At 45.7% G+C, this 27,859-nt stretch overlaps 2 protein-coding genes across 17 annotated transcripts in view; both read right to left on the minus strand.

The window, feature by feature from the left end:
* Window positions 1-2,918, minus strand: part of CASC3 (CASC3 exon junction complex subunit) — a 30,219-nt gene extending 27,301 nt beyond the window's left edge. For 12 of the 14 annotated variants that reach the window (XR_008309870.1, XR_008309872.1, XR_008309871.1 and 9 more), the window contains exons 1-2: window positions 2,631-2,917; window positions 465-492 (exon numbers count right to left, since the gene is read on the minus strand). Coding sequence is in view for 11 of the 14 variants with exons in the window: in XM_053261921.1 (XP_053117896.1) it covers window positions 465-492; window positions 2,631-2,852 (250 nt within the window). In the remaining 3 variants the exon portion in view is untranslated. Of the gene's footprint in view, window positions 1-464; window positions 493-2,630 lie in introns of all 14 variants that reach the window. The other 2 variants (XM_053261927.1, XM_053261922.1) reach the window with 2 other exon arrangements.
* A 2,612-nt stretch (window positions 2,919-5,530) lies between these two features.
* Window positions 5,531-27,859, minus strand: MSL1 (MSL complex subunit 1). Of its 3 annotated transcripts, XM_053261640.1 has the most exons (9): window positions 25,305-27,859; window positions 20,802-21,028; window positions 19,207-19,583; window positions 14,014-14,078; window positions 12,221-12,288; window positions 11,357-11,481; window positions 11,113-11,185; window positions 8,378-8,477; window positions 5,531-6,606 (listed from the first exon to the last, which is right to left on the minus strand). In XM_053261640.1, the coding sequence occupies exons 1-8, from the start codon at window positions 26,070-26,072 to the stop codon at window positions 8,387-8,389; spliced, it is 1,794 nt and encodes a 597-aa protein (XP_053117615.1). In that variant the 5' UTR covers window positions 26,073-27,859; the 3' UTR covers window positions 5,531-6,606; window positions 8,378-8,386. The 3 variants fall into 3 exon arrangements, with proteins under 3 accessions (XP_053117615.1, XP_053117614.1, XP_053117616.1); XM_053261639.1 differs by having other exon boundaries at window positions 5,531-8,477; XM_053261641.1 differs by lacking the exon at window positions 25,305-27,859 and adding an exon at window positions 24,918-25,037 and having other exon boundaries at window positions 5,531-8,477.

Consider the following 27,859-nt stretch of genomic DNA (forward strand, 5'->3'; position numbering starts at 1 on the left):
CAGAGGGAAAGACTCAAAACACACTGTTTCCTATGTGTCACACTACAAATACCTCCACCACACTCATCAATATATTCCTGTCTCCTGCTTCTATTTTTCATGCAACTGCCAAATTATTCCCTTAGATATACAAGAGATTTAATCCCTTAAAATTTCAATGAGACCATCCAAAGTATGTAGGCAACATCCCTTTTATCATCATCATCGTATATCCCGCTCTTCCTCCAAGGAGCCCAGAGTGGTGCAAGGCAATACATTCCATTTTCAGTAGATCTGTGACCAGCAAGTATTGTATATTTAATGACAAATGAGCTGAGATGTACTGGGGAACCAAAGCACCATAAGTAAAAGAGGCAGCATTATAACTTTTGTTTGGAAAACAGGAACACGTCTTCTTGCACAGTACAAATATACACTTTTGTACACTCTCAGCATTGCTCAAACCAAACAGGATCACCACTCACCATCTCCTTCTATGCCGTCTTCACTTTCCTATTGTTCAGGTGGGAAAGAGAGAGAGAGAGAGAGAGAGAGAGAGGTTACGCTACAGAGAAATGTGTACAGATTCAGAGGAAAGCAATATTAGTTTTGTATATTGTCTTACAAGTTAAAACTTCTCAAAGTGGTTTACAGACAATTTAAAGTAAATGTTGTCTGTAAAGTAATTAGTAGCTGCCATATAGTAGCTGACAGGCTGAACCTATCACTTCACAGGAAAGACTAGACTCTGGGTTCCTAACTCAAGTGTAGCCCTTCTGCTTCTCCTTGTGGGTGTGAACTGCACACTCACAGAGAGCAACAGTAGTATGTTCTAGGAGGGGAAACACCTTCATCTTTCCCCAAAGACGACCAGTCTGATGCAAATACCTATTCAGAAAGCTGCCTATTACAGGGGGCAAATAATCAACACCTTCCTTTACAAACAGAGACACTCCTGTTGAAGGGCTGCTAATGCTTGAATATACGTTCATGTTGTGATCTATATATTTGCCTAAAATCTATTTCCCCCAAGTGTTCTAATTTTTTTCATCTGTGTGCGGAATGAGTTTTGTTCTGGGTGGCAGTATCAAGGCAATGTGTGTGCACATGCATTCAGAGTGGGACCTTCCTGATTAAACCCAAACATGATCTAAGATTAACTGAGCCGACATTAAAGAAAACGTGTGAGCATGCACAAACATGCACGCCTTCAAGGGAGCACTGCGTCCCCCATGTGTTAATATATTTTTGACTTTACCATACTTTGTGGCGCTACCTCTTCAGTTGTACTTCTATTGCTTGGGCCTTTCCTAGCAATCACAAGTTTTCTTCGAGAAGGAGCTAGGCAGCCTCACACATTGTGAATCACTGCCTTGAAGAGAACATGGAAACCAGGAAAACTGGTGACAGGAAGATGGCAACTACCAGTTACTTTACAGACAGAAGTAATTCCACCATACCACAGAAGTGTCCACACTGGCACTATAAACTGGATGTCCCAAGGCAGGCTCAAAATAACTTCAATTTAATTTTTAGCAGTAAAGATCTTACACACTGGATACACATGCTAATCTCAAAATGGCTAGGACACTGACACTGAACTTTTGGACTTCTATCTTAAATCACAGGAAAATAAGCTTTTAGGAAAATAAGGAAAATAAACAGAACTGTCCCCTTATTTCAGTGTTAAAGTAAGTTAGCTGCAGAACTGTGGATTTACTAAAGGAGTAGCCACAGGAGATACAAACAGATGCAATTCACTTGCAAGTCACTTGAGACACACATCTTAAGATCTCTCTTTTGAATGCTCCTCCACTCTAAATCATTCAACTGTGTTCATTTTAATCTTCAAAGCCTCCACCACAGGAGTTATTTGGAAGCAGAACAAACAAATCTGCTGAATCAACATACTAAGTTGTTCTCATAGACTACCAAATTCCACAGTAAAATCTGCTAGCCAAGACAGTTGACATATATTACATAAAACCTCCCATTCACAATTTGTTAAGCACCACATTAAGTTCAATAATAGTGCTATACTGTGAAAGAAAGATAGGACCACCATAGGTTAGAGAAAGACTAAACAGTGATGTTATTTTTATAAAATAATCTTAATACCTACTATAGGCCCCCACAAAGAGCTCCACATGTACTCATACACACTTTTATGTTAATGCTGTAGGCAGGTTGTTGTTGGGGTTGGGGGGGGGGCACAAAATCTATTGGGCCTGGAGTTTTTGACCCTAATCCCAGGTACCTGAGAATCAGCTTCGGTTACTAAGTGCTAGGGAATCACTCTACCCAGAACAAAAGCATCCTTCCCATCAATGTGGCAGGAAACTTTTAATTTATAAACATATAGAAGACAACAGCGCTACCGAGCTGGAAACTACACCCTTTAAGTCTGAAATAAGTGGACCTAAGTGGCGGCTATTCAGCAGAGAAGAGAAAAAGCAAGCACTCTGGACATGCTCAGGAGCGCTTATAAAAACAGTTACAGATTCCAGGTCTGAGATCTCACAGAGAGATCTGGGTTAAGTCCCGAGTGAAGGGGCGGTAGGAGCTTCTTGCGCCCACCCAGCAGTGAGGGCCAGCCAGCCAGACCAGGGGCCTCCCCTTCCCCTCCTCCCGGCCCGGCTCTTTCCACTCACACACTCCGAGTCGGCCGGGCTGCCTCCCACCGTCACCACCGCCGCTTCCACACTCTCGACACAAGCACTCTCATTGCCGCCTGTACTGCCGCCAGCGGCGGCCACGGCCAAGCCAGGGCGGAGGGTGCCGCGGGGGGAAGCGGCGGCGCTGCCGGGCGGCGAGTCAGATTCGTCTTCCTCACTACTGTCCTGAGAAGCGCGCTGCCTCCGTCGATCCGCCATCTTGGCAGCACCGAGCAGAAACAAGAAGCAAACACACAGTAAGGAGACGGAGGCGGATACAACGCGAAGGGGACGGCGGGTAAGGAGGCGCGGAGGCCGTTCACGCAAGAACTACAACTCCCAGAGTGTAGCGCGCGCCCGTTTCGACCTCCGCCTGTCCAACTCACCCAGAGTCCCTTGCGGCCAACCTCTCTGAGGGGCCAGAGGCATAGACTTATGTAAACAAAATGTAGAATATTTTTGGCACACACACTTCGCAGTGGTCAGACTGATTTAGATGCTCTGTTTGAGGTGAAAAAAAAAAAAGGTCTGCTTGCAAATCAGAGCACGAAGTTTCTGCTGCGCACAAGTTAGCGATTAATTTAGACTGGGAGAGGCAATTAAATTAGCCTGATGAAGAGAGACTTCTCTATTGAAAGTATTTTTATTTTACAAAATGTTGGAAGAGTGTTCTCTGATTATCTTTATTCTTTTTCCTAGTATTGTTCGCTTTGCTTGAAGATCTCTATGAAATTTTGTTATTTTTTCATGCAGTAACTTACATATATATATGTGTGTGTGTGTATTTACATTTATATATATAAAGCTATTATTTCTCCCACACTCACATTTTGCCACTTCATAACACTCTCTCTCTCTCTCTCTCTCTGTATGTATATAACTAAATTCAAAATCCAACTAAATTCAAATTACTGCAGTGCAGCCTGAAGCTCAAACGATCCCACTCTTAGCCCTTCCCCACAGAAAAGGGAGCCAGCGTGGTGTGGTGGTTAGAGTGCTGGACTAGGACTGGCGAGACCCGAGTTCAAATCCCCATTCAGCCATGAGACTTGCTGGGTGACTCTGGGCCAGTCACTTCTCTCTCAGCCTAACCTACTTCACAGGGTTGTTGTGAAAGAGAAAATCAAGTATGTGTAGTACACCGCTCTGGGCTCCTTGGAGGAAGAGCGGGATATAAATGTAATAATATAAAACACGGGATTATTTTGCAGGGCTGTTAAGCCATGCTCTCCCAGCGACAGCCTCCATCCTTTTCGTCCCCTAGCCCCTATGGGGTTATCCCTTGCGTTGGCAGGGCAATTTTTAAGATGCCTAACAAACAAAAATCACAGTACCAAGTCCTGAATGAGGACAGAAACTTTTTCTTTTTGCAGGGGTGCGGGGCACACGCTGCTGCCCAACAAGGTACTCACAAATAATAGATTCCTTTGCTTTCAGATTTCAAGAGCCCCCCAAATATGTCATCAAACAGAATCTGGAAGTCCCGTTTGCAAGCAATGGCTACTTAACTCTGGTCTTTTTTTCTTGCTTGCTTTTTTTCCTTTTTGGTAATCTTTATGGTCAGAGGGAGGGGTTTAGAGGGGGAAGAAAAGCCTGCGCCCAATCAATGGGGGGGGAGGGATCACGGACGAGCGGCGCCCCTGTTCAATGTTCAGGGAGAAAGACGGCCCAGCAACAGCATCACGTGCCTCGCGTGCTTGCGGGCTGTTGCTTGGGATGGGTGCGGGAGGGGCAACCCACGGGAATTCTTGCCCGCTCTGGCATTTACGTTTGCACACTGCGACAGTGATGTCATCCCTGCTTAGCATGCAGGGCTACGGCAGCGCAGCGAAGCGAGGCGGGGCTAGGCACGGCACTCGTCTACAGGGTAGAGCCAGGCGGACTAGTGAGCGGGTGAAATAATGCAAGAGCATTTTGTAAGATTAGGTTTTCGAGGTAGGGGGGAAATAAACCCAATCTGCTGTTCCGATTGATTCTGTCCTCGTTTTTATTCAAATAACTCTTATTACAAGACCAAATGGACAGCAGCCACAGTGCCCGGCGTTACTGGTTCCCCTCCACAACCTCCTACAGGAATTCTTCCAATATCCTTTTTGCTTTTTATCTAGGAGAAATGGCTCAGTCCCCACGCAAGGGAACGAATGAAGACAATTCAGACAACAGAAATTCACGTTGGACTCAGTTGTGTTTGGGGGTATATTTCCTATTACATTAAGAAATTGCCCAGCCTTGGTCTTAACAGAGCTCAAGAATATTCCTACCAATGGCTGCTGTTGCAATGGCCTGTTTTTCATACTTTTGGACTCTACATAAAAACTTGACAGATTTTGGTTTCATGAACATCTGACCTCACTGCCCCTACTTTTTCCTACTCTGTACCTGTACATATATACCTACCTACTTAGGATAGCAGTTAATGTATCTAACAAAGTGGGTTGGGGTCATGCCTTATACCAAGGTCAGACCATTGATCCGTCTAGCCAAAGACTCTATTTTGCCTGGCAGTGCTTCTTCTGTGTCTCAGACAGAGGTTTTCCCCAGCTCCGATACCCAAGATCCCTAAAACTGAAGACATAGGCATTGAAGCTAGGACCTTCTGCATGCTGTGCTCTACCACAGAGTTATGGCTGCACCCCAAAAAAGCTATAGTTACAATACCTTTCTTTTTAATGTGCTATAAGACTGTAGTTTTTCTTTTGTGACACAGAAGGAAAGCAAGGAAGCTTATCCATACATTTCATATTGTCTGGAAGCCATCTCACAGAATGGGATCAAGAGAAAGTGAAAAACCACCAGCAAAACATGGTCCTTTCTATTTATGATCAATGACAGCAGAAGCAGATTCCAGTCCTCAAAATTTTACCTGATCAAATGAGTCACAACTCATGACAAAAACATTAATATTCTTTTTCATTTTATTGTAAAAAAATGATTTATTTCAATTTAAACATACAAGCAGAATCTTTAATACTCCCTGTTAACACTGTTAAATCTAAATGAACTGAAGCAAAAAACAAAACAAAAAACCATTAACAGCCACAAATTTGGTATTTACAAACTATTTTCTTTATAAGATATTTACAAGACAACTGATTTTACATATTTAAAATGTATCAAAAAGGATGCAAAGGGCAGAAAAACAAAATAGGGGAGGATATTACAGATACACTTTTTTCTTCTTTTAAAGAACTACGATAAACTTGGTTAAAGAAAGTAACATTTGTTTTAAAACCAAAGTATCAGATCTAAGTTTGCATGGGCTTTTCATCAATATGGAATTCAACAGTGATGTATCCCCTATAGGGAGAAAATACTATTTCCCCCACCCTGGCTAACATCCACTGCAAGTTCTTTGTACAAATTCCCTACCTATTTTCACATGCTATCCACCCTCCTCTTGGATATAACCTGCATGTGTTAGTATTAAATGGGATTCTTCATGAAAACAGTTTCTGATGGGGGGGCGTTTGCTATTGTATTTCAGGAACATACACTGTAGCATTGCCAATATAGCCATGTTTTGAGCTCAGGGGAAACTACTTCTCCCCCTAAAATGGGATCCAGAGTCAAGAATTACTCTCTGAGCTTACTGTAGAGGAGGAAGTAGGCCTAAGTATTGGCAAGCTCAAGCTCTCAAATCAACATTGCATTCAAGAAGCTTCTAAAGGCTTGCTTGTTTTATACATCTTGGATTGTAACTGCAGGGCTGGGAAAGGGACCCTTCAAAGATGCATGCTGGCATGCTAAAAAGCAAGAGAACAAAACAACCTTATTAAAATAAAATTAGGCAAGCATTGTGCACAACCTCAACAACAAAGGCTACTTGACAAAAAGAGGTTCTGTTTTTCTTCTTTCAAAGTCCAAGTCACACACAACTTTGTCACTATGTTCTCATTGAATATAGGAGTATCTTATGTATCCTTTTGCATTTCCAGATACCATAACCCAGGACTGGAGCAACAGCAAGATATATCTGGAGGTTGAAAAAGAAAAACAGAACTTGTTGGGTAACTGTCCCATGCTCCGAGTTCTTAGCATTTAGACAGTGGACATCATCCTGCATTGGATCTCTTAACAATTCAAAAAAGCAAGACCTGGAGCCTTTTTCTATTTATATAGAAGTTTCATGAAGAAGTAAGCTTCACTGCTCTCCTATGTACACAATGGCGGCTTTCTGCAACTGAATGGATCAGACCGTTGAGCACCTACAGTTACCAAGGAATTTCCTGCTCTCAGAAGAGGCTAAAGGTTTTATCTCTACATACTGTAAAAAATGTACAGGGCTGAAATCTACTTAAAAAAAAAAAAAGCCAGCCAAACTTCAAAATGACACAAATCAACATTTCAGATGTTATACTCTGACTTAACTCAGTGTATACAAAGAAAAAGGTCAGGGAATTTTTTTGTACCGGTGAGGGTGACCTGCCATAGTGAAGTGCGTAGATATAATTTCTCACCTAACCTTCCTAAAATCATTCAGAGATTGCCAACAGTTAGGCTACAGCTGACTTCAGGTAGGGGGAAGGAAACAGTTCTTCATTGGAGGCATCCTGAGACAAACCACTACTTTGTTTGGGGGTGGGTGTCTTTTCACACTTCCTCTCCCATGGCTGCCCCTCCCTCCAGCAACAGACTCTGTTTTTTGCCTGGTAAGAGGAAAGAACCACATGGTGATTGATAAGCAACTAAGTAGTTCCAGCCTATATTCAGGGAAGATGCAGAGTTCAGGGCCTTTGATGCAGCAAGAAGAGCCTCTCTCCAAGATGTCATTTTATGCCCCCTTGGTAATCCAGGATACAGGTGTATCTACCCAAGTTGTCCAGGTCCCAAATGCCAATAATTCTGGCAATGCTTTCACTCAACATTTCCATTAAGATACCAGAAAAACAGAAGTTTGTTTTATTTTTGAAGGCCCTACCCCATTTGACAGGGGAAAACAGGAACAGTTTGCTGGGAAAACACAACAAAACTCCAGAGAAAAACTGGCATTGCATTGTTAACCCGAGATTATGCTAACAAAACTAACAGTGTGACATGGTTGTCAAGGCATTTCATTACTGGTACTAAGATGTCAAGTTTTAAATGACTTTGTCCTTCGACCAAAAGTAGAAAACATTAAACAAGGTTAGACATACTCATACCAAAAAAAAATAAAAAAATTAAAAAGCCACATTACCACAGCAGCACACGAAGAGCCAAATAGAGGCAGAATGAAACAGAACAAGTGGAAATGTCTGTGTTCACCCAGTGTACGCTGATGGATCCCCACCCTCAACTTTCACAACCGGTAGCTTGTACACTAAATACTTTAAGGACCACACTAATCTTTTTAAAGGAGGGTGGGTTCCACATGCTTGAAAACTTACAAATGAGAACAGTTTCATTGTATTGTCATGCCCGCCCACCTTCCACAGCCTCTAAATGGACTAAGATGGGTGCAGCCTTCCAATAGAGTTAAACCAAAAAGTACACCCCACACCGCTGACCGTATTACCCCAACACAAACCTCCAGTACTTTCTACCAAGTAAAAGAAAAAATGGAGAATGGGTGAAGAATTTTAACTGGTGATGGGTGGGAAGTGGGGCAGGAAGAAGAGAGAAAAAACAATACGTAGCATAAAAATTATTTATAGTGAACAAGAATATACATCACGAGGGAAAGACTGACATGACAGAAGAGAAACAGATCTCTGCCATTTGCTGCAAATGGCAAAGGCCAACTGTTGAGGCAGAGACTTCCTTACTGGACACATCTATTTTCTGCACGTCCGGTGAGGAGTCTGTTTCTTCTGCATCTCCAACCGGCAACGGCTTCGCTCATCTAGCCATGGCAGCTCAAAATTCCTGTCAAACAAGAAATGGCCCACAGAAAATGGTAAATTATGGGGAAGGGGAGGAAGAAATTTGATAGCTCAAATTTTTAATTGTTTATGAAGTCTGGATTATAAATCAGGGGGCATAGTGGAAATATAGAATATATATAGGGTTATAGTCAAGCTGCACATAAATCATCCTCTATAATAAAGCCCTTGAGTGTGCGCCCGTGTCTCTGGTGTCTGCGCTCGTGTCTCCCTTGGCTGTTCTGGGCATGCGCGGCGCACATGCCCAGAACAGCCGAGGGAGACACGACTGCAGGCACCAGGCGGCCATGTTGGCCGGTTGGCTGGCCCGGCCGAGGGGAGGCCGGAGGTGGCCACGGAGAGGGCAGAGGCGGCGGCGGGTCCAGCCCGGCCGCCGCTGAAGCCGGGCGGCAGGGAGGAGGCGGGGGCGAGGCGACGGCGGGGGAAGCCGGCCGAGGCAGCGGCGGAGCCGCAGCCTCGGCCAGAGAACACGGTACAGCCGAGCGGCCGCGGCAGGGAGACTGGCCCCGCTGGCGGCGGTGGCTGCGGTAGGGGAACTGAGCCCGCTGGCGGCCACCGGAGGGGAGACTGGCCCTGCTGGCGGCGGTGGCTGCTGCAGGGCTACTGGGGCCGATGGCGACGGCGGCGAGAGGACTGGGCCCTGCCCGCTGGCGACAGCCTGGGCCTGCTGGCGGCGGCAGCCGCACTCGGCCCCACCAGAGACGGAGGGAGCGGGAGGAGAAAGAAAGGAAGCTGCGTCTGAGCAGTGGACTCGGGGCCCAAGTGAGTGGATGTGATGTGAGGAGGGGGAAGGGGAAGGGCAAGAGTGGGCAGGGGGGAGGGGAAAGGGCAAGAGGGAGTGGGGCAGGAGGCTGACAGGGAGGGGAGGGTAAGAGAGGGGTGGGAGGGGAAGGGAGGACAAGAGAGTGGGCAAGTGAGTCTTCTCTACTAGCGCTCGTTAATGAAACAGGCTTAAAGCTACTAGTGTAGTATATTAAGTAATATGATAGATACTGAACATGGCTGCTGAAGCCAAGTACTGAAATGGTTACTATTAAATGTGGGAAAATGTGAACCAGTCTTGGGGGCAGAGTGGGGTGTGGGGAATAATGATATGGAAATTAGAAATCACGACAATTGGAGAAAAACAAAAAATGTTATAGATCCAACTAAGAGTTGCATGCGGGAAACACGCTCACATGCACGATGAAGGGGCAGTTTTTAGTGATCCCACTTCCCTCTGTAGCTAGCTATGCCTCTGGAAAAAACATTTGAGGGCTGTGTTCCTCACATGTTCCTCAGGGACATATTTTTAGAACATACAGGAAGTTGCAGAGGGAAGGGGGGGGTCACCAAAATTGCCCCTTCTGTGTATGGAAGCATTCTCAATGCACAACTCTTTTGTTTGTGTGTAGGCCAATATGAACTTCTCTCTCTTAACCAACATGTGTCCAACCATTATCATTACTTTGCCAACCCATTTTCTAGTACCTTACCTATGTAGTCTAGACAGGCAGAAAGTGTTCAAAGCCATGGTTCTATAGAGCCAAACAAGAACCAACGGACACAAAAGTATGACCTGTATGCTATCCATTTCTAGCTTTACGGATTGAGGGAATCTTGCCATAAAATTTGGTAGTGGGTAATATTAAAAGGAAGCCACATAAATAATCATACAGTAAGCAGCTATATCATCCTTTTATAGGCTTAATGCTAAATATTCCTCCCCCTGCCCAAGTCAGGATAGATTCTGAGTACAGAAATACTATTCACTTACCCCTGTTTTCTATCACCTCAGCCAACACAGTGAGGTTATTCTCATGAGTGAACAAAACCAAGCTAAAGGGTCCCAGCCCCGTTTTGCTCGGTCGTGAGAGCCACCGGCATCGAGGGAGAGCACGGTGGCTCCACGGTGGCAAGTCTACCTAAGCAGCCACCCCCTTAAACGAGGTTAACGAAGCGAACGCTCTGTGAACCTCATTTTTCAGATTGTTTGTTAGCCTCAACTGCTTGCAGCCGCAGCGGACACACTTGCGCGGGGGGGGGGTCCCAGAAATGCACTGCGCACTTGCACAGTGCATTATTGAGGTCTGAGGGGCAGGGTGCCACATGGTGGAGCTTCCTTGTGCCTGACCCCTGGAGCTTCCAGGCAAGCCGCCGCTCATCTGGGTGGCCGATCCACCTGCCCAGCAATGGGTCAGTGCTCGTCTGCAGGGGTGGGGGTGGGTGGGCAAACCCATTCTCCACACAGACTGCTAAGAAACTCTTCTCACCGATCATTAAAGCTTCAGTATCTTCCATTCCACATAATCTGATTCCTTCACTTCTTTGCTCTCAAGACTTGGCCTCTTCTTCACTACCTGGTTGTGAATTCCTGGTTCCTGGGTATCCCTTCCACTGCAATGAGGCAGGACTGGCTACTGCTTGATGCTTCCTATCGTGCTAGTGCCTGGGGCAATTGTTCTACACAGTCAGTGGTTACAGAATGCACAACTGGACAAAGCATGTCCGGAAGAGAGCAGAACAAGTAATGTGCCATGCAAGCAAGAACAAGAACCCACTCCTCATACACACAGCCCTCTGAAAAGCACATCTATGACTTCCTTGTATGTAGGCACTTAATATACGGGTATACTTACTGTGGGGTTAATTTTGGTAACGGTCGGCCAAATGCTACAACAGGCAAGTGAGGGGTGATCAGCAAGCTTTCAACTAGAAGGAAAACAAGAACACAGGGGAGCATAATTAAATTAGTGGCGATGCACACATATGCACAGGTAGTACATACTTGAAAAATGCCTGTTCTTACAACAAGATTCTCCCAACCCTGCAGAAACCAAGTAGAGGAAAGAGGATCTGCAAGACCACACTTAAACCACTCACCATCATCCGACTCTGGGAAAAATGAGGTAACTTCAGGCTCAGATTCCTGAATTCCTTTCTTTTTATACATTCTGAGCTGCAGTCGCTGCAAAATTCTTTGCTCCCGGATCCGCTGAATATCCCACCTGAGGGGAGTGGGGAGAAGAGAACACACAATGCACTTTAAAATTTAATAAACACATTGGTGTTATGTTTAGCAGTCACTGACCTATTACCATGTTTTTTAAAAAGCTATCACTATCCCAATTATGACCAGGTGCTTAATAATTACTACTAGAATAGAAAAGTACATCTTTGATTACTACACTGGCTGCCTCCCAATTTGTTGGGCTATCCCAGACCTCCTCAACGTTGCCCCCCCCCCCCAGCTGTTTTTGGACTACAACTCTCATAATCCCCAGCCACAGTGGCCAATAGCCAGGGGATTATGCAAGTTGTAGGTCAGCATCTGCAGGAGGGCCAAAGTTGAGCAGCTCTGGACTATCCTAAATTCTTATTCTACAACAGAGAACCAAAGATTCTTGCTTACCCTTGCCAAGACATAACTGCTACCCCACACTTTGTTCTGTAAATCTTTACTACCCAGCCAGCCCTCTGCCAAAGCTACCAAAAGGCAATGTCAGGGCAGAGGAAAACAAAGATGATTCAAACATGGAAGACTGGATTTTCATAATATACTCCAGAAACAAAAGGCTTTAACAATTTACCCTTAATATTGTTTTAGATCTTGTCCCCCACCAGTTGTCTGCAATGGATATAACCCTACTTAGGATGGGTGTCAAGTGGTGCATTCGAGACTACATGCTCAAAGAACAGCAACTGCCTCGAGATTCCTGCATGCAGACAAATGCACTCCCTCCTTACCTTTTCCTCCTCTTCTCATCCAATTCCAACTTTGCATGCCGTTTGGAGAAGACACTGTCATCTAAGTTCTGTGAAAAGTTTTATAAGAATAAAAATAAGCACATGCAGCTAACATTGTCTCCTGTGCCTTTAAGGGCACCCGATTCTCCATTACCTACTGATAATCTCTTTTCATTAATAATCTCCTCCATCCTAGAGGAAGGCTTTTAGGCCAGCCTCAGAATTAGTCACTTGCTCACAGTGAACCTGCCTTCTCTTCTTTTACCATGCTATCTCTCTTGTTCTTTTTCTGGGGAGGAGGGGCAAGATGAAAGATGTTAAAGAATGACAATTTCTCTTTTGGCAGGGCTCTTATGCTCTGATCTTATGCTCCGATACTGCACATGGAAGTACTAGTAGGACAGCTTCACCTAAGTTCTAAACAGTTGAAAAGGCTCTGAGTCCTGCCTGAAGAGAAGTTAGCAACCTTAAAGATGCCCAGTTAGGATATTAAGATTCAGAATATACATAACATGTTAAAGTACATAACCAGCCAGTAGATAATTGGGTAAGAAAGACTGAACCAAGAGTGTCGCTTTGCCTCTTGTGGGGAAACTGGATAAAGACCAAGGAAATTAAACATTAGCTGATACACACACCTCTGTTACAAGTGACTAAGTTCATAGGATCTGGCTTTAATTGGCCATTTGTTCTTTTTTCAGTGTCAGTGGTTAGACCAAGCTACATCACACACCGTCTTTTCTGAGAAGACAAGACAGATGCTCAAGGATGTTGCTGGTATGAGGAGTAAACCTCCTTGAGGGACAGGAACTGATTACTTTTATCAAAGGAAATGTTGGATTGGACTTTGAATCTTCTTAAGCTTTTTGTAGGCTTTAAGTATAATTTCTTTAATACATTTGGTTTTGTATCACAAACTGACTGCATACTTGTCACTTAAGGTACTCCGTGTGTGTGTGTGTGTGTGTGTGTGTGTGTGTGTGTGTGTACACACACATTTCTTCTACTTGACATAATGAAGCCGGTTTAAACCCAACTACCAGAAGTTCTAAAACATAATCAAAATCCAGATTATACAGCAATACTTGGCAAACACACCTCATCATAAAATCCAATTATCTACAAGTTTGATCTGCAGAGTTCACCCTCATTTAAACGAGCAATTCAAAATAAAGATTGCCTAAACCAACAGCCTGCCAGGGAATGTTAACACCCCACTGATTTTCAGCACCTACCCCAGGAAGCAAGCAGACTGAAGGCCAGGCTTTGAAAACAACATCTGACTGAAGACAAAATGGCTGTTTTTATCAGTCTCGCATACACAATAATAAAGAAGAAAACTGCCTTGTTTAGATTAATGGGTCACCTGTCTTATACTAAGGGTTCAGCATACTTTGCAAGCTTAATGGGCAAGCATACAATGCTTAAGGTCTGACCAGTTAGTTTAACTAGGGGCAGGCAGCACAGGCTGTTTCACCCAGGGTGCAGGCAAGACCAAATAGGCCCAGTAACAAAAATCTGCACTGATTGGGCACTGATCATTCAGAAAGCTGCTATTTACAGTTCAGATTCAATGTCTTCTCTCATACGCCAACTGAGATGCATGGGATCAGTGTCTGCTGAAAGTCAAAAACAGAGGAACAAATAGCTGACTCCCAATGGCCATTAGTGGTATTCCATTCAACCTCTCTACTTCAATAACTATTTCCTTGCCTCTTTCTCCCAACCAACCACAACAGCCTGACATGGCTATATTCTTTTCTAGTGTTAATGCTATTTATTCAGCAACCTACCTCCAAAAGGTCTGAAGGATTCAGGTCTCTTAGGGGCTCTACTGCATGGTCCCTCCATGAAGGAACTGGGAAGGGAGGAAGAGAAGAGTCAAAATTGCTAATTTTTCACAGAGATGTTCCTGTGGAGAAACGGATAACGTAGCACCAATTCCATGCTACAAAGTTTTAAACATTTGAGGGGCATCATTAAGCAAAGGCTTGCCTGCCTTTTTGCAACTCTATGTTTGTAAAACATTAAAGAATCATTTTGGTTCTCTTCAAAATAGTCCTGCAGTTTTCCAGTACTACTCTTTGAGAAAATGACTACTATTATATGGTTGGTTTTTTTAAAGGTACTATTTGACTGATGTATAAAATGCAAACAGGTTCATGAATCAAGCCTTTAATTACTAGGAGATAGAAATTAAAGTTTGAATGAACCTGTTCGCATTTAATATGTGAACAGAATACCAACAAAATCCAGAACTAAGTTGAGTTGTAAGGCTCTTTCTTTCTGGCAGGTACGTGTGGATACCAGAATCTGACAAACCTGTTGGTCTTTTCTATGCACCAAGTTCTAGAGAAGGACTTCCTCAAACAAAAAAAATATTATTACCATATACATGCTAGAATGCCTCATGTGAAGAGCCACCTAAAAGGATCTCTGAAGAGTTGGGCCTTCTAAATAAGGGGTAGATCCAAAGAGGCACTAGCACAACAGTTCTCATATAAAAAAGTCTTCATCTCCTCCTCCCTACTGCAACTCCCCAAGCCCCTTCAAAAGCCACACCTGAGCGTCAGGAGACCCTCAGGATCAGCACAGGATGGATATGGGGAGTTGCAGTGAGGAGGCAGAGTTCCCCAAAACTGAGTGCAAGCACCTTTTGTGAATGGGACTCCACTCGCAGAAGATGCCTGTATTTGATTCCCCCTTCCACTGTAGCCCCCTGTGCCACATCCAATACCATTCCAAAGGGTCCCCTGAGCCTTAGAAGCAGCTTTCTGGGGGACCTTGAGTAGAAAGAATGGGGAGGGGAAGATAATTTGTGTTGAGAGCTGTTGCACTATTGAAGATCCAGTCCAAAGTCTATAAAAGTTACTGGCCCATAAAGGCTCACTTGGCTACACACACACACACACACACACACACACACAATTATAATACAGTACATCAAGGCTTGAAATAAATAAATAAATATTACAGAATAAGGAGATGTCTTGTCATCTCCTTATTTGCCACAAATGACCAGGTGAGAGGTTCTTTGCAAGCTTGCTTTAATCTTCTGCTGCCTTCTCTTTAGATCTCATTTTCTGCCAGCAGACTTGTAAGTTCAAATGGTGGATTTCAGAAAGCTTTCCAAATGAACATTGTAAGCATGTCTGCTTTCAAGGCATCTGAAACCCATGCATGACCTGGGATTTGAAAGAGAAGTCTCCTGAGCACTAGTCCATCACCAGTTCTTTTATCTGAGTTTAAATCAACACCAGTTCCACCCAAAACAGAAGGCAGAAAATTATAAACCTTATAATATATTCACTGCCACAGATGTTGCAAGGCATGGATGGCTTTAAGAGAGGACTAGACAAATTCACAACACAATGGTCATTAGTTAAGCAAGGATGAGACCTCTCTGTTCAGAGGCAGATTACTGGTCACTGGGGCCACACAATACAGATGGCCCCATAAAAAGAATTGTCTTCTCAAAATCTCTACTATTCCTGGTCCAAATCAAAGAAAGAACAGCTCACACAGACAAGACCAAGGAATAAGAAAGCAGTGGAGGGTAAGTTATGCCTTGTTTATTCTGTTGTGCAAATGCTGATTGGATTTTTAAGAACAAGCAACTTGGAAGAGGAAGAGGTTTCAGCAGCCTGCTGTGGCAAAGGGGGGGGGGAACCTCTCAAACTTCACAAGGAAATTGCTTCATCACTTCTCTAAGAAATGTGCCTTGTTTGCCATATGGTTAAAAAGAGAGAGAGAGAGAGAGAGAGAGAGAGAGAGAGAGGGGAGACAAAGCAGAACAAAATTGCAAGCTAGCTCAATTCAGCCTAGGAATAAGCTGGTGGAATGGAGGTGTCAGTATCAAAATAAGAAGTCTAGATGAAATCTTCAGTTTCATTGGGAGAAACAAGGAATCCTTTCCAGCTGGATTTAAGGGGATTTCAGAGTAGCCTCCAACTCCAGCATCCTAAACATGAATGATGGAGGGTGGAGATCTCCAATTCAACTTGTAAAGAGGAAAGCTGGTTTCCCCTAATTGAGGAACCACGCCACTCCCAAAGGGCAAGAGGAATAGTCTGCCTGCTAAAAGAATTTGTGAACAAACTGGCTGCTTGATGAGGAGAAAAAGAAAAACAGCTCCATGTGCAAGGCCTTTTCCGTGAATATCTGTATCATAAGCTCTTTTCCAAGAGCCCACCCAAGACAGTTTAGGAGAAAAGTAGAAAATTTCCCATGTGTGGAGAAACCCCAGTCCTAACAACAACAGAAGAAAAGTTGTGCTTCAGTCAAGGTGAAGAGAGCTCACTCTCTCTACTCAAAGTAATCCTGTTCCAAAAACTCCACCCACCAAGATGTATAAGAAAAATGTATAAGAAAAATCTAAGCAAAATGGTTTCTCTCTCTAGGGCAAAGTGAATGTGGGGAAACAGTCCAAGCAGGAAGCTTTTTGCCACAGGCCCTCTTCCCAGCTTCTTCAAGGCATGAGAGGGAGAAGCAGCATTTAAGAAATGACTGAAGAAAAAGCCTGCCTTCAACAATAGTTGCCTGCCTTCAACAATAGTTGCCTGCCTTCAACAATAGTTGCCTGCCTTCAACAATAGTTGCCTGCCCTCTCTCCCCAGGTTTCAGTAGTAGTAAACGGTAAAGTCGTTAACCATGGAAAAGATTCAAAAATATCCAAGGAATTGCTACACAGACTAACTCAGGACTGAGGGCCAAATCCTCCTTTCTGCTGCTCTATCTGGTGGTCAGGAACTATGGATTAAGTCCCTTCTACTGAAATTGGAACATGTGGGTTTCTTCATTAACCCAGACTATCTATGAGACTGGCTTGAATCTTAGCTTCCATTTTAATGACAAAAAGGAGTTTGGTTAGTAGAATAGGACTTTCCTGCCTCCCATTTCCCCTCTTCAAAATGTGCTCCGAAAAGCAGGGGTGCCCTCTGGAATAGGATGGCATATGGTATATGAGTGAGTGGGTGGGCAAAAAAAGCAGGGTGAAAGGAATCAGCAAAAATCTCTCTCTCTCTCTCTCTCTCTCTCTCTCTCTCTCTCTCTCTCTCTCTCTCTCTCTCTCACACACACACACACACACACACACACACACACACACACACACACACCCCTTCCATTCACTCAAGAGCTAAACTTAGGATTCAACCTACTGTGCCAAATGAGTGCTAAAGGCTCAAATAGTCAACACAATTTTCAGTTGTCTATACAACTACTGTCAAACACTATTGAAATCAATTAGGCAAGTTAGTTTATTTCAGTGGAACTTAGTTATGACTAACTTTCTTTAGACACAACCCACTGTCTGTATATTTTGCATAATGGATTCCGAGTGCCAAATCTGGAATACATTGATGAAAAACTTATTTTATTGGTTCAGAATCTATACATGGATTTTGTAATTTGCTGCCGTTCCACCATTTGCAGATTTCTGAATGGAACGTGGAAGACTCTAACAACTGGAACGCTGCTTGCTAAATATGTTCACTTGGTAAAGCTTGTGCACCCTGAATGACCAAATGCCTGTTCTTCACAGCCTCTAGTCTCCTAATCATACAAGCACCCCAGAGTTCACCACTTACCCATTCCTCTTTCACCATCCATTCTACTCTTTGTAAAAAATAAAAAGCAAACCTCCACATTTCATATAATGATTTTTTAAGAATCATGCAGATTAAGAACATATATGCAAAATAAGAACATCTCTGCATAGACGGTATCCATTTCAGTAATTGATTCTGAATGCAGAATTAAGTTCTTTCTGCTTTAGTGCAAAAAACAATGGTTTTTTTATTTGTCAGAAGACCGCACCACACCTGATAAATCTATACTCATATGAAGTCCACTTCTAAAGGTGACATTAGTAAAAATGGCACAAAACTTATATAATGTGACTTCGTAGCGTGTTAGTACAGATCTGTGTGATCCTCCCTCTTAATCCTTTTTTAAACATTTTGACTGCAATCCAGAAGAAGCACACATGCACCCATAAAGAAAGTGTACGTACAACCAGAGTTCTTGTTGCCCGTTTGATGTTGTACCTCTCCTAGTCCAGTCGTCTTCAAGCTTTTCAGGCCCGGGCCCGTGTTTAAATCCAACCTTAACATGAGCCCCCTTTTAAACTGTCTGGCTCTCCCTCTCTTTCTCCACCCATAGTTGCTTTTAGAGGTAACAGTGGTGCTGGTACAACCCACCTCACGTCAAAGCAAACCCGGTTTTGGGTCGCAATTCCAGCTGGACCAATGTCCTAGTCAACAAAGTAAGCCGATTTCAAGACTGAACAGCAGCTTGCCTCAGAGGCTGTAGATGCTGCAGCAGCAAAAACTACTATGAACGTTTAAATTCTATTAAATGGGTCCCTAAATTATGTGTCAAAGAACTCTTCTGGAATGCAGAATACCAAAGGATTCATAAGTCAACTGTTGCCTGGGGTGGGAAACAGGGAGCAAAAGTGGCCTGCATTATCATTTTGAAACTTTCTGGCAATACCAGACCTTTTGGCCACCGCAACAGGTGCACTTCTCCTAGCACAGAACTGTCTTGGGTGTCCCATTTTACCTAGTCTTCATCAACCACCAGGCTGACTGGCACACTTGTCATTACTTCTAAACAGCCCACCCCTTATAAGATGTCATGAAGGGGAGCAGCTTGCTGGCAAAAACTGATCATTACAGCATACACTGGGAGTGTAGAAAGCCACAAAATTTCACTGTTATTCAAAAAATGTCACTACAGAGCACTAGAAAGGGTGGCTGATCATCTTCATACAACTGCCCACACTTGGTCTAGAGTGTTGTGGGGTTCAGAGGCTCCAGCCAGAGGTTCAGGACCTTCAACAGCATCATTCAGAAATGGAAAGTCACCCCCTGGTTGTCTTCGAGTATTTGAAAGACTCTTAAGCAGACACCAACATGTACGAGTTCCGCCCCCTCCAACCCACGTCAGGCCAACCACCACAAAGGCACGAGCAAGCCTCTTACTTGCTACAGTCTCCTCCTTTTTGGGAGAAGGCTCTCGCAACGGTGAAGGAGGCGGCTGGTGCCACCGGCACAAGTACATTTCAGTGGTGGAAAGGTACGGCAAGTCTTCTGTTTCACTGCAGGAGCCCTTGTCCTTTGAATGGCACCCAGGTCCTTTCAGAGGGGCTGAGGATTTCAATGGAGTATCCCCCAATGATCGGATTTTCTCAGGAGTCTCCTGACTTCGCAGTTCACGTCTGCTAACTGATTCAGTTAAAGAACTACTGGGTTCCTCTTTCAATGGAGAAGCCTTTGGTGTTTTACACTTGACTTTTGAGAATTCGGCCACCAGCTTCTTCACTGGTGTTTTCCTCTCGGCACTTCCAAATGCAGACTTCCTGCAAACAGAGAAAGGGAGAGCAGGGAAGTTTGTAGCAGGACATACAGAAAAGGCTGCAGCAGGAATCAATTCCGTACACCTCACAGTTTTATAAGGGGTTGACACATGAAGTTAAGAGTTTCCATGCAGCACCACTGGCTGATAAGGACTTTCACTGAGTAATTTAGTCAGAATATAGCCACTGAGCAATAGTAAGTTCATCGAGACCATCAGGGTCTCACAATCTGGGATCATAGCAAACTTCTGTAAGGCACTATATCCTGCACTACCTGCCAAGCTGTGAACATGGAGGCATCATAATGCTACATCTGCAATGAAGGTGCTTCCTTCTAGCCAAGCTTAACTTGTATGTCACTATCTACCCTATATAAGAGCCCCTGGTGGCGCAGTGGTAAAACTGCCGCCCTGTAACCAGAAGGTTACAAGTTCGATCCTGACCAGGGGCTCAAGGTTGACTCAGTCTTCCATCCTTCCGAGGTCAGTAAAATGAGTACCCAGAATGTTGGGGGCAATATGCTAAATCACTGTAAACCGCTTAGAGAGCTCCGGCTATAGAGCGGTATATAAATGTAAGTGCTATTGCTACCCTGACTAGCAGCTCTCCAGAGCCCTTAACAGACGTTTCCCCAGTCTTGATACAAACTCTTCTTACATGGAGATGTCAAGGGTTAATATTGGGACATTCTTCACATACACATGTGCTACAAAAGGCACATGCTAAGCCACTGAGCTATGGCTTTATTCCATCCTCCTTGAAAGCGATACAGCAAGAGGAAAAACATTACAAATTAATGCCTAGCCAAGGACTATTTTGCACACTCAGAGGACTACCCCAAGAAAAACAGTTCCTGCGTGTGTCTCTTCTTTTGAGAGATAATGGTAACCAAAAGCATCATCTACATTCCACATTTTAATGAATCTGAAACCAGGTTTAACCACTGTGGCTTCCTTCAAATAAGCCTGGAAACTGTATTTTTGCAGGATAAAAACCTCCAGCCCCTTCACAGAACTAGTTTCTAAGAGTGGATAACTGGAGCCTTGACTGGTTTACATTTGCATTGTAGACACTGGCAAGGACAGTGATGGGGGAGGAGTGCATATGGACGGAAATGAATTAGTGAATGAAGTAATGAATTCTTAAAGATGATGCAACTGACAGAAAGCTGTAGTGCACACACAGCAGCAAACTGGGGAAACAGAACCATTCTGACTTTACCGTTTATGACCCTTCCCGTTCCTTCCATATAGGAAGTGTTTCAAAGGCAGCGGCTGCGATGTCTCCAGGAGATCTTGGGAGGGGCACTCAAGAGGCAACTTCTCTGGTACTTCAGGCTCCACCTTCTCCTCGGTTTCATATCCTTGAAATATCTTGTGTTTCTCCCGCTCGTTGTCCTTCTTCACCAGCTGCATCCTCCTTTCCATACGCTCAATTCGAGCAAGGAGCTGGGAACGTAACATTGCAATAGGGACGTTAAATATGGCATTCCATCAACTGAGTGCAACTTCCCCCCTCCCCCCTTTACTAAAACTCGCCTACTTTGGCATTTGAGAAAGGAACCAATAGTTACCTTGACACATGTGTCCCAGTCTTTGCATACAACTGACCTTGAAACATTTACCAGTGCAGTGCTAATCTTTGCTTCCAGCTGCAAGTTTTGACAGGATTGAGACCGATGATATTGTTTCCCAAAGTGGGGTTGCCAAGCACTACCACTCTCCTGCATATTCAGCTCAAGGCAACTAGGAATAGTAACTCTATTCTAATGACAAATATGTACCTTTACAATGAACATAGTTGTGAACATTATACCTCTTTGCCAGGTTGCATCTCTTGACCACAGAGAGAATTTCTGCTTCTGCTTGTCTCACTTTACGAGACAACCCTATGGTAGTTGCTTCCATTGCATGGATAGAGTAGTCAGCAAAGATTTACAACAGGGCTACACTACTTTGGCCCGTCAATTGTTGGTCTACAACTCCCATCACCCCCAGCTACCATGGCCAATATGAGTGATGGGAGTTGCACCCCAACAACGGCTGGAAGGCCAAAATTATAACGAGAAAACATAGCAGAGGACAGACTCTGAAATACCCCTGTACAGGTCACTGGATTCAATTACTGTGAGGAAACCGTGGAATGGAAGCTCCAGTAAATGAGGGATGCTGAATACTGTAATCCCTGCAGGGACACCTTGCATCATTTTGCTTTATTAATGTGAACAGAACCTATCGACACATTCCATCTGGAATGATATTCATGTGATGGGATATTCACAGTTTCAAAGCCAAGGCTCCATATCACCAGGTAATTATAGATGCACATTGCCGCCTTCTGAGAACCACACTTGCTTTTCAAAAATACAACACAGTTTTTAATGTTTACAACTTCTTCCCAGCTCACGTTCATTAGATGGCACTGGGAACAGACCCTGTCCCCATGGTTCTCAACCACATACTCTGAAGCAATCCCAAAGGGTTGCAATCAACACATACATCTGCATCCAGCAAGGGCAGAATAATTCCAAAAGCAGCTGCATAGAAATATGGTAAAAAAAAAAGCCAGTGGTGACAGTTACTGTGCTGCTGTTTGAAGACTTGGACCCCAAACCCAGCTCAGCCCTGAATTCAGCATAAGGCTTTAGGTCAGTCACCCTCCCCAACCTCAGCTCCTCACCTGCAAAACGTGAGCTAATAGCAGCCTACATCAAAGGGCTACCAATTGCCTTTCTCTTGGGTCTGCCCTCTAGTTTGCTTTTATGCATCAATACTCCATCTTCTTATTTCCCTTTGTCCCCTTTCCCTTAAGCAGATCACCATCTCACTTTGTTCCCTACAGCACCTGGCACACTGCAGCCACTAAAATCCTTAATAGTAGGAGAAGATTATGTGAAGATGACTAAAGGTTGCAAAGCATTCAAACTGGAATGTGGCTGGGGTTTGGTATTTTCTAAGGTGGGGGTGAGGGAGAGGACAACACCAAAGACTACAAGGGGGGAGGGTTAAGTCATGCAAAGTGATGGTAAGAGTTTAAGTGCTTCTAAACAATATAAACATTTTTTCCCTGCAAGGTCTCCATTTTAGACACGAATGCTGCACACAAATATCAAAAGCTGAGATCACCACTCCAGATGGTAAAATCCAAGTAGTGATCAAGAATTTGTACAACTGAAAACAACACACAGAGCTGAAGCTCAAAGGATTTTGGCACCTCATAAGAGGCAAGAAGTGGCACGTGAAGGTGGAGAGGGGAGAACCACTGCAGGTGTTTTGGAAATCTGCAGTCAGTAGATGCAACAGTCAACCCAATAGTTCTGGCATCAGCTTGACTCACAAGCTTTGCATTTTTCTGGAGAGGGAGAGAGAGAGAGTGTGTGTGTGTGTGTGTGTTTTCGTTCTAGCTCTTCAGGGTGTGTGCATGTAGTTCTCCCCACCCCCACCCCTCAAGCTTTTGCAGGAGCACACAAAGCATTCAGTCTGCCATCATCACATCCTTCCGACTGCAAAACGGCAGCTGGCACCTCCATGTTGGTTAACTTTACACAGGCCTGATGAGAGATGGATTTTTTGTCGGATCACATTTTACTGGCTGGCAGAAAGATATTAAACTGCTGCTACTTCCTGCAACCAGAAGCTAAGGCACCCCCGCCACACACACACACACACACACACACACACTTCAAACACAGATCCTGAAGATCATGGAGGGGGGCAGATAAATACTTCTTTTCTTGATAATAACGGGTGCAGCAGCTGCAGGAACTGGGAAGAGGGGTCTATTTTTAGGCTGCAGACGTGCCATGCATACAGGCCAAAATGACAAGCCCTTTGTAACAATCTGGGAGGAGGGACACACCAAAAAGCTATTTCTGAGGCTATTCGTTTAAGAAATGTACATTATGCACTAGAATGCCTCTGCTATAGACAGGAATTATCTTAAAAATAACAAAAATAATAAACCAACCTTCATTGACAGCTGATCGAGAGGGACTAACCCTATCTTCTCCCTGTACCCCATTCAGCTCTTAAGGGGGCAGATTAAGTAGAATATGCAACACCTTTCCCCTTCCCATTACAGTAAACATCCCCTTACAGATGTGGTCTCTACGAAGGAGCACAAAACTGCATTAAAGAACCTCCCGTGTTGCAAGAGTCCGGGGCTCCAAAGAGTGGGCTCTGCTTTGCCAGAAGAGGGGTAACCAGATAGTGCAGGAGAAAGGTGAAGAGCTGCTTGCAGAAATACAGCTTTGTGTTTTATTTTTGGCAACAATCATAATAAATTTTTTAAAAGAGGGGACTGGTGCGTCCATGGAGCGAGAGGAGAGTATATGTAGAAGGGGATAGGCGCAGGTCGATGAACCTAAGCCTGCAATTTTCCTTTAAACACGCACCAGTTAAAAGGATTCTACCCTGCTGCCCACATGGCACACACTGCAGCTGGCTGTTTTGCTTAAATTGCTTTCCTTCTCGTTTCCCTCCTCCTTATGCTGCAACATCAAGCAGGGCCCCTTTAAATTAACTCCACTTGTGCCACATGCTACTCAACAGCACAAGCCTGCCACTTTAAGTTAACCCTGCTCTTGGCACAGAACTCTTTCACCACTGAAGTCCCACAAACCCTCCCTTGCCTGGCCAAATGCTGATTAACTCCTTAGTGACTACAATTCCTCTCTGATCCATTCCCACCCATAGTTTTCCTGTGCCAGTGCCCTAAACTCCACCTATCAGCAACACAAACTACCCAGCAGGCTCCTCAGCTTAACCCCCAGGTTGTCAACCCCATCCTAGTTGCTTGTTAACAGCCAGAGGACCAAGTCTTCCTTAACACTTTGAGTGCTGCAATCTACTTTCTGGTCCCATTCACTTCTGAGCCTTCAACTGTCCTGGAATATTAACTGTTTAATGTCTGCCTTTGTAGTTGGATTGGTAGTATTATTTATCCAACAAACATCAAGAGCCATTTCTAGATTTTGTTAACCCATCCCTTGCTTGCCACCTTTAACCTCCACCACATCCTCCTATGGGACATCACCACTTCAGACCACAGTTCCCAGTAACATTAGCACATTCTTTGATTAAGCATTCTCCCCACTTTTGCTCACGTTAGCCCTTTCCTAGCGAGGATCCAGTGACCTCATGACTACTTCTTTCCACATTAACCTTTAAATAAGGCACATGTTTCTAAAGAACCCATCTGGATTGTGAGGGTGGCCTATGATGCATGTTGCTACATAAGAGCAAACTAAATGGCGTTTGGTTCATTTTTATCTACATTAGCACAAAGAAACAACAAAACAACTCCCCTCAGTTGTCGGGTTTTTTTGTCTCCTCCCACCTTGTATGACCCTAAATATGTACATTAACTCCTCAGAGCAGGTTTTTGAAGTCTCACACACTCCTGTTCATCCTAAAGTTGCCAAAGGCAGTTCACCCTGTCCCATCCCTTCCTCCATGCCCGCTCCCTCTGAGCACCTGTACCCCTCCCTTCCTTAATCCCCATATGCCTCTGCGCTGATCTCCATTAACCCCTCCCACTCTAAACGCCAGGCTTCCATATCACATGCCCCCGCCCCGTTAACCCTTAAAAACCAGTGTGCATCCACCTCATCTCTCTTACCCATTAACCCTTGAAGCGACACCTCTTTCATCAGCTCTTCTCAACTCTCTCTAACCTGATGAATGTTAACCCCTTCTGCCCCAACTCCCCCAGGCCCCGACTCACTGTGTCCCTCTCGGCCTTGAGTTCCTCGATCTCCTTCTCCTTGGCCTGCAACTGTTGCTGCTGCTGTTCGATAAGATCCAGTTGGAGCAGTAGGATCTGCTTGAGGCAGGCCGCCTGGCTGGAGGCACCCCCGCCGGCCCCCATGGGGCTCTTCCGAAGGCTGCTTCCACCACCGCCGGTGCTGCTGCTACTGCTGCCGCTTTTCCACTTGCCACCAGACTCCGAAGAAACCGGAGATCCCCCCGCCGCTGCTGCAGGGGGTGGAGGAGGCTGCCCAGGCTCGGCCGTGGCGGAAGCCGGCGACGGTAGCGGCGGAGGTGGAGAAAGGGACGCGGGAGCTCCTCCAGGCCCGGCGTGGGGGCCGCCGCGCTTGCAGTCCTTGGCGGCGGTGGCGGCGGCAGCAGCAGCGGTGTGTCCGGGCAGCACCGCCTGGTACTTGGAGGGGCGGGAGCTGCCGGCGGCATCGCCCACGCCCGCCTGCCGAGTGCTGCCCGCCGGGCACGGCGAGGGTACCAGGCCGCCCCAGCAGCAGCCGCCTCCTTCTTGCTGCTGTTGTCCGGGGGCCGCTGCTGCAGCCGCCGGGATGATGGCCCGGCCCTTGGGGCCCGCGGCAGCCACTGGGGCCGGCACGGGAATCTGGTTCTGCGGGGGAGGCGGCGGCTGGCGGAGATGCGGCGGCGGCTCCTCCTCTTCCTCCGGGCCAGGCTCCAACAAGCCCGGCCCCGTCGTTGTCGCCGCCGCGGTTGCTTTGTACACGGTGGATCTCATAGCGATGCTGTGGCAACTTCAGGCTCCGGGTTCTGCAGCGGTGGCGACAGCGCCTCCTCCTCCTGCTCCTCTCCCCCTCCCTGCCCGGTCCGGATCCCCCACCTGGACCCCTCGAGGGGCGCCACCGTCGTCGTCGTCTCCCGCCCCACCAAGACCCATCGCCCCCTTTTCTCCCTACACTACCCTCTCCGGGCCCGTTTTACCGACTCACCGACAAGACCCTCTCCCGGCAGCTGCTGCGGCTAGAATCATCTCCTCAATTGCTTTCCTGTCCCAACCCCAAAACTATTGGCTGGGATTGGGGCGGGGGTGGAATGGGATGCCACCCCCGTTGCTGCAGGAAAAAAATGGAGGCCCTCTCTCCTCCTCAAGGAGTGGGTAGACACCTTGCTAATAAAAAACAAAATCTTGGCGCTCTCGAGTTTTTAGATCCCCACTATTAATCTTACGGTTCACTTGTTAAGTCCAGTGTTTCCCCCGACCTCTACAACAAAGGACGTGGGGGTATAGCTGGCTTCTACCTAGGCCTTCATAAAATGCATTTCTTCGGGGTAGCGGTGCTTTTGGGCTCCCCCCACTGAGACCATGGGAATGACCCTCCCCACAATGACTCCCGGAAGCAGGAATGTGGAAGGGGCGGTTCAGGCTGCTTCCTTTCTGATGGGTTCGGTGGTGCTCAGCTGTTGGGAGTGGAAATGTTTCTGGGGGTCCCCACAAGAAGATATCTGGGGCAATTCCAGGTGGGGAGGCCTAAGAGTTACCCCCCTCCCAACAAAAATGAGGGGGGGCGTTAATGGCTGTATCAACCCAGCTCTCAAAGGGACATTCCCCAAGGGAGGAGGAGCACCATTGGTTATCCTTCACTACTGCATAGGGTCGGGGCTGTCTCTTTCACTAATGGGTTTTTTTGGGTGTGCCTCCCCCCTCACTTTTTGCTTTGCTGGAGGTGCTTCTGTGATCCTTTCCCCCTAAGCCCAAGGTTCTCCCTGATAAAAAGGACCCACTAAGTAATCCGCTGCGGGTTGTCACTGGCTCCCTCCTATTCAATACATCCTGGGCCTTTTCCTATATGAGGAATGGGTTCCCGCTTTCCCAAATATATATCTGGCCTACAGGGTTTTCCTCAACTCCTTGTAGGGATGGGGTGCCCCCATATATTCCGGGGACCCCTAGAGTGATGTATGTGGATTCTTCTCCCCCCACTTGCTGCATGGGCCTCACAGAAATAAAGATGGGTGGGCTGGGGATAGTATTAGGATCAGGGACCACCTCCAACAAGATTGGGGGATTCTCACTAGAGGAAGCTGGGTGGGGTAAAATGGGGGCACTTATGGCAGCGGGGGGGGGGCTGGGGGAAGCGCTGATCAAATGCAACTCCCTCCAATGCCGATTAGTGGGGGCTAGAATAACAGGGGTAGGAGGTTCCCCTTTTGTATTTTTGTAGAGGGTGGGAGAATTATATACGACCTCCTTTGTAGACCAATAGGGAGTCTTCCTCTCCCCCCCTCCACGCCGACCAAGTTTTAGGGGAGGGGGAGGTGGGGCCTGAAGTGTACAAGGGAGGCTGCTCGGGAATGCTGGGTTCGCCCTTCTCTTCTCCTCCCCCAAAAGCCTAATCCTGACCCTCGTAACACTCTGACAGGGCGAGGCGCGGGAGAGAGGGAGGGGGGCGCAATTTCGATGCAAAAATGCGGCACTCCCGTCCTGCTCAATCGGTTACCTTTAAACGGCCGCCATGGCCTGGGCCGCTTCTCGCCACTACGCGTGCGCCAACCGCCATTGGGAGG

Source organism: Hemicordylus capensis, chromosome 6, assembly GCF_027244095.1.
Source record: "Hemicordylus capensis ecotype Gifberg chromosome 6, rHemCap1.1.pri, whole genome shotgun sequence".
In the NCBI taxonomy this organism is placed as follows: Eukaryota; Metazoa; Chordata; class Lepidosauria; order Squamata; family Cordylidae; genus Hemicordylus; species Hemicordylus capensis.

What these genes read in the sequence shown, in the direction of transcription:
- MSL1 (XM_053261640.1), bottom strand. Translation starts at nt 26,072, where the DNA reads ATGAGATCCACCGTGTACAAAGCAACCGCGGCGGCGACAACGACGGGG. An exon ending in AACGGGAAGGGTCATAAACG is followed by an intron (nt 19,584 to 20,801) that starts GTAAAGTCAGAA and finishes CTCTGTTTGCAG; the next exon opens with GAAGTCTGCATTTGGAAGTG. An exon ending in TTACCAAAATTAACCCCACA is followed by an intron (nt 8,478 to 11,112) that starts GTAAGTATACCC and finishes CTTGTTTGACAG; the next exon opens with GAATTTTGAGCTGCCATGGC.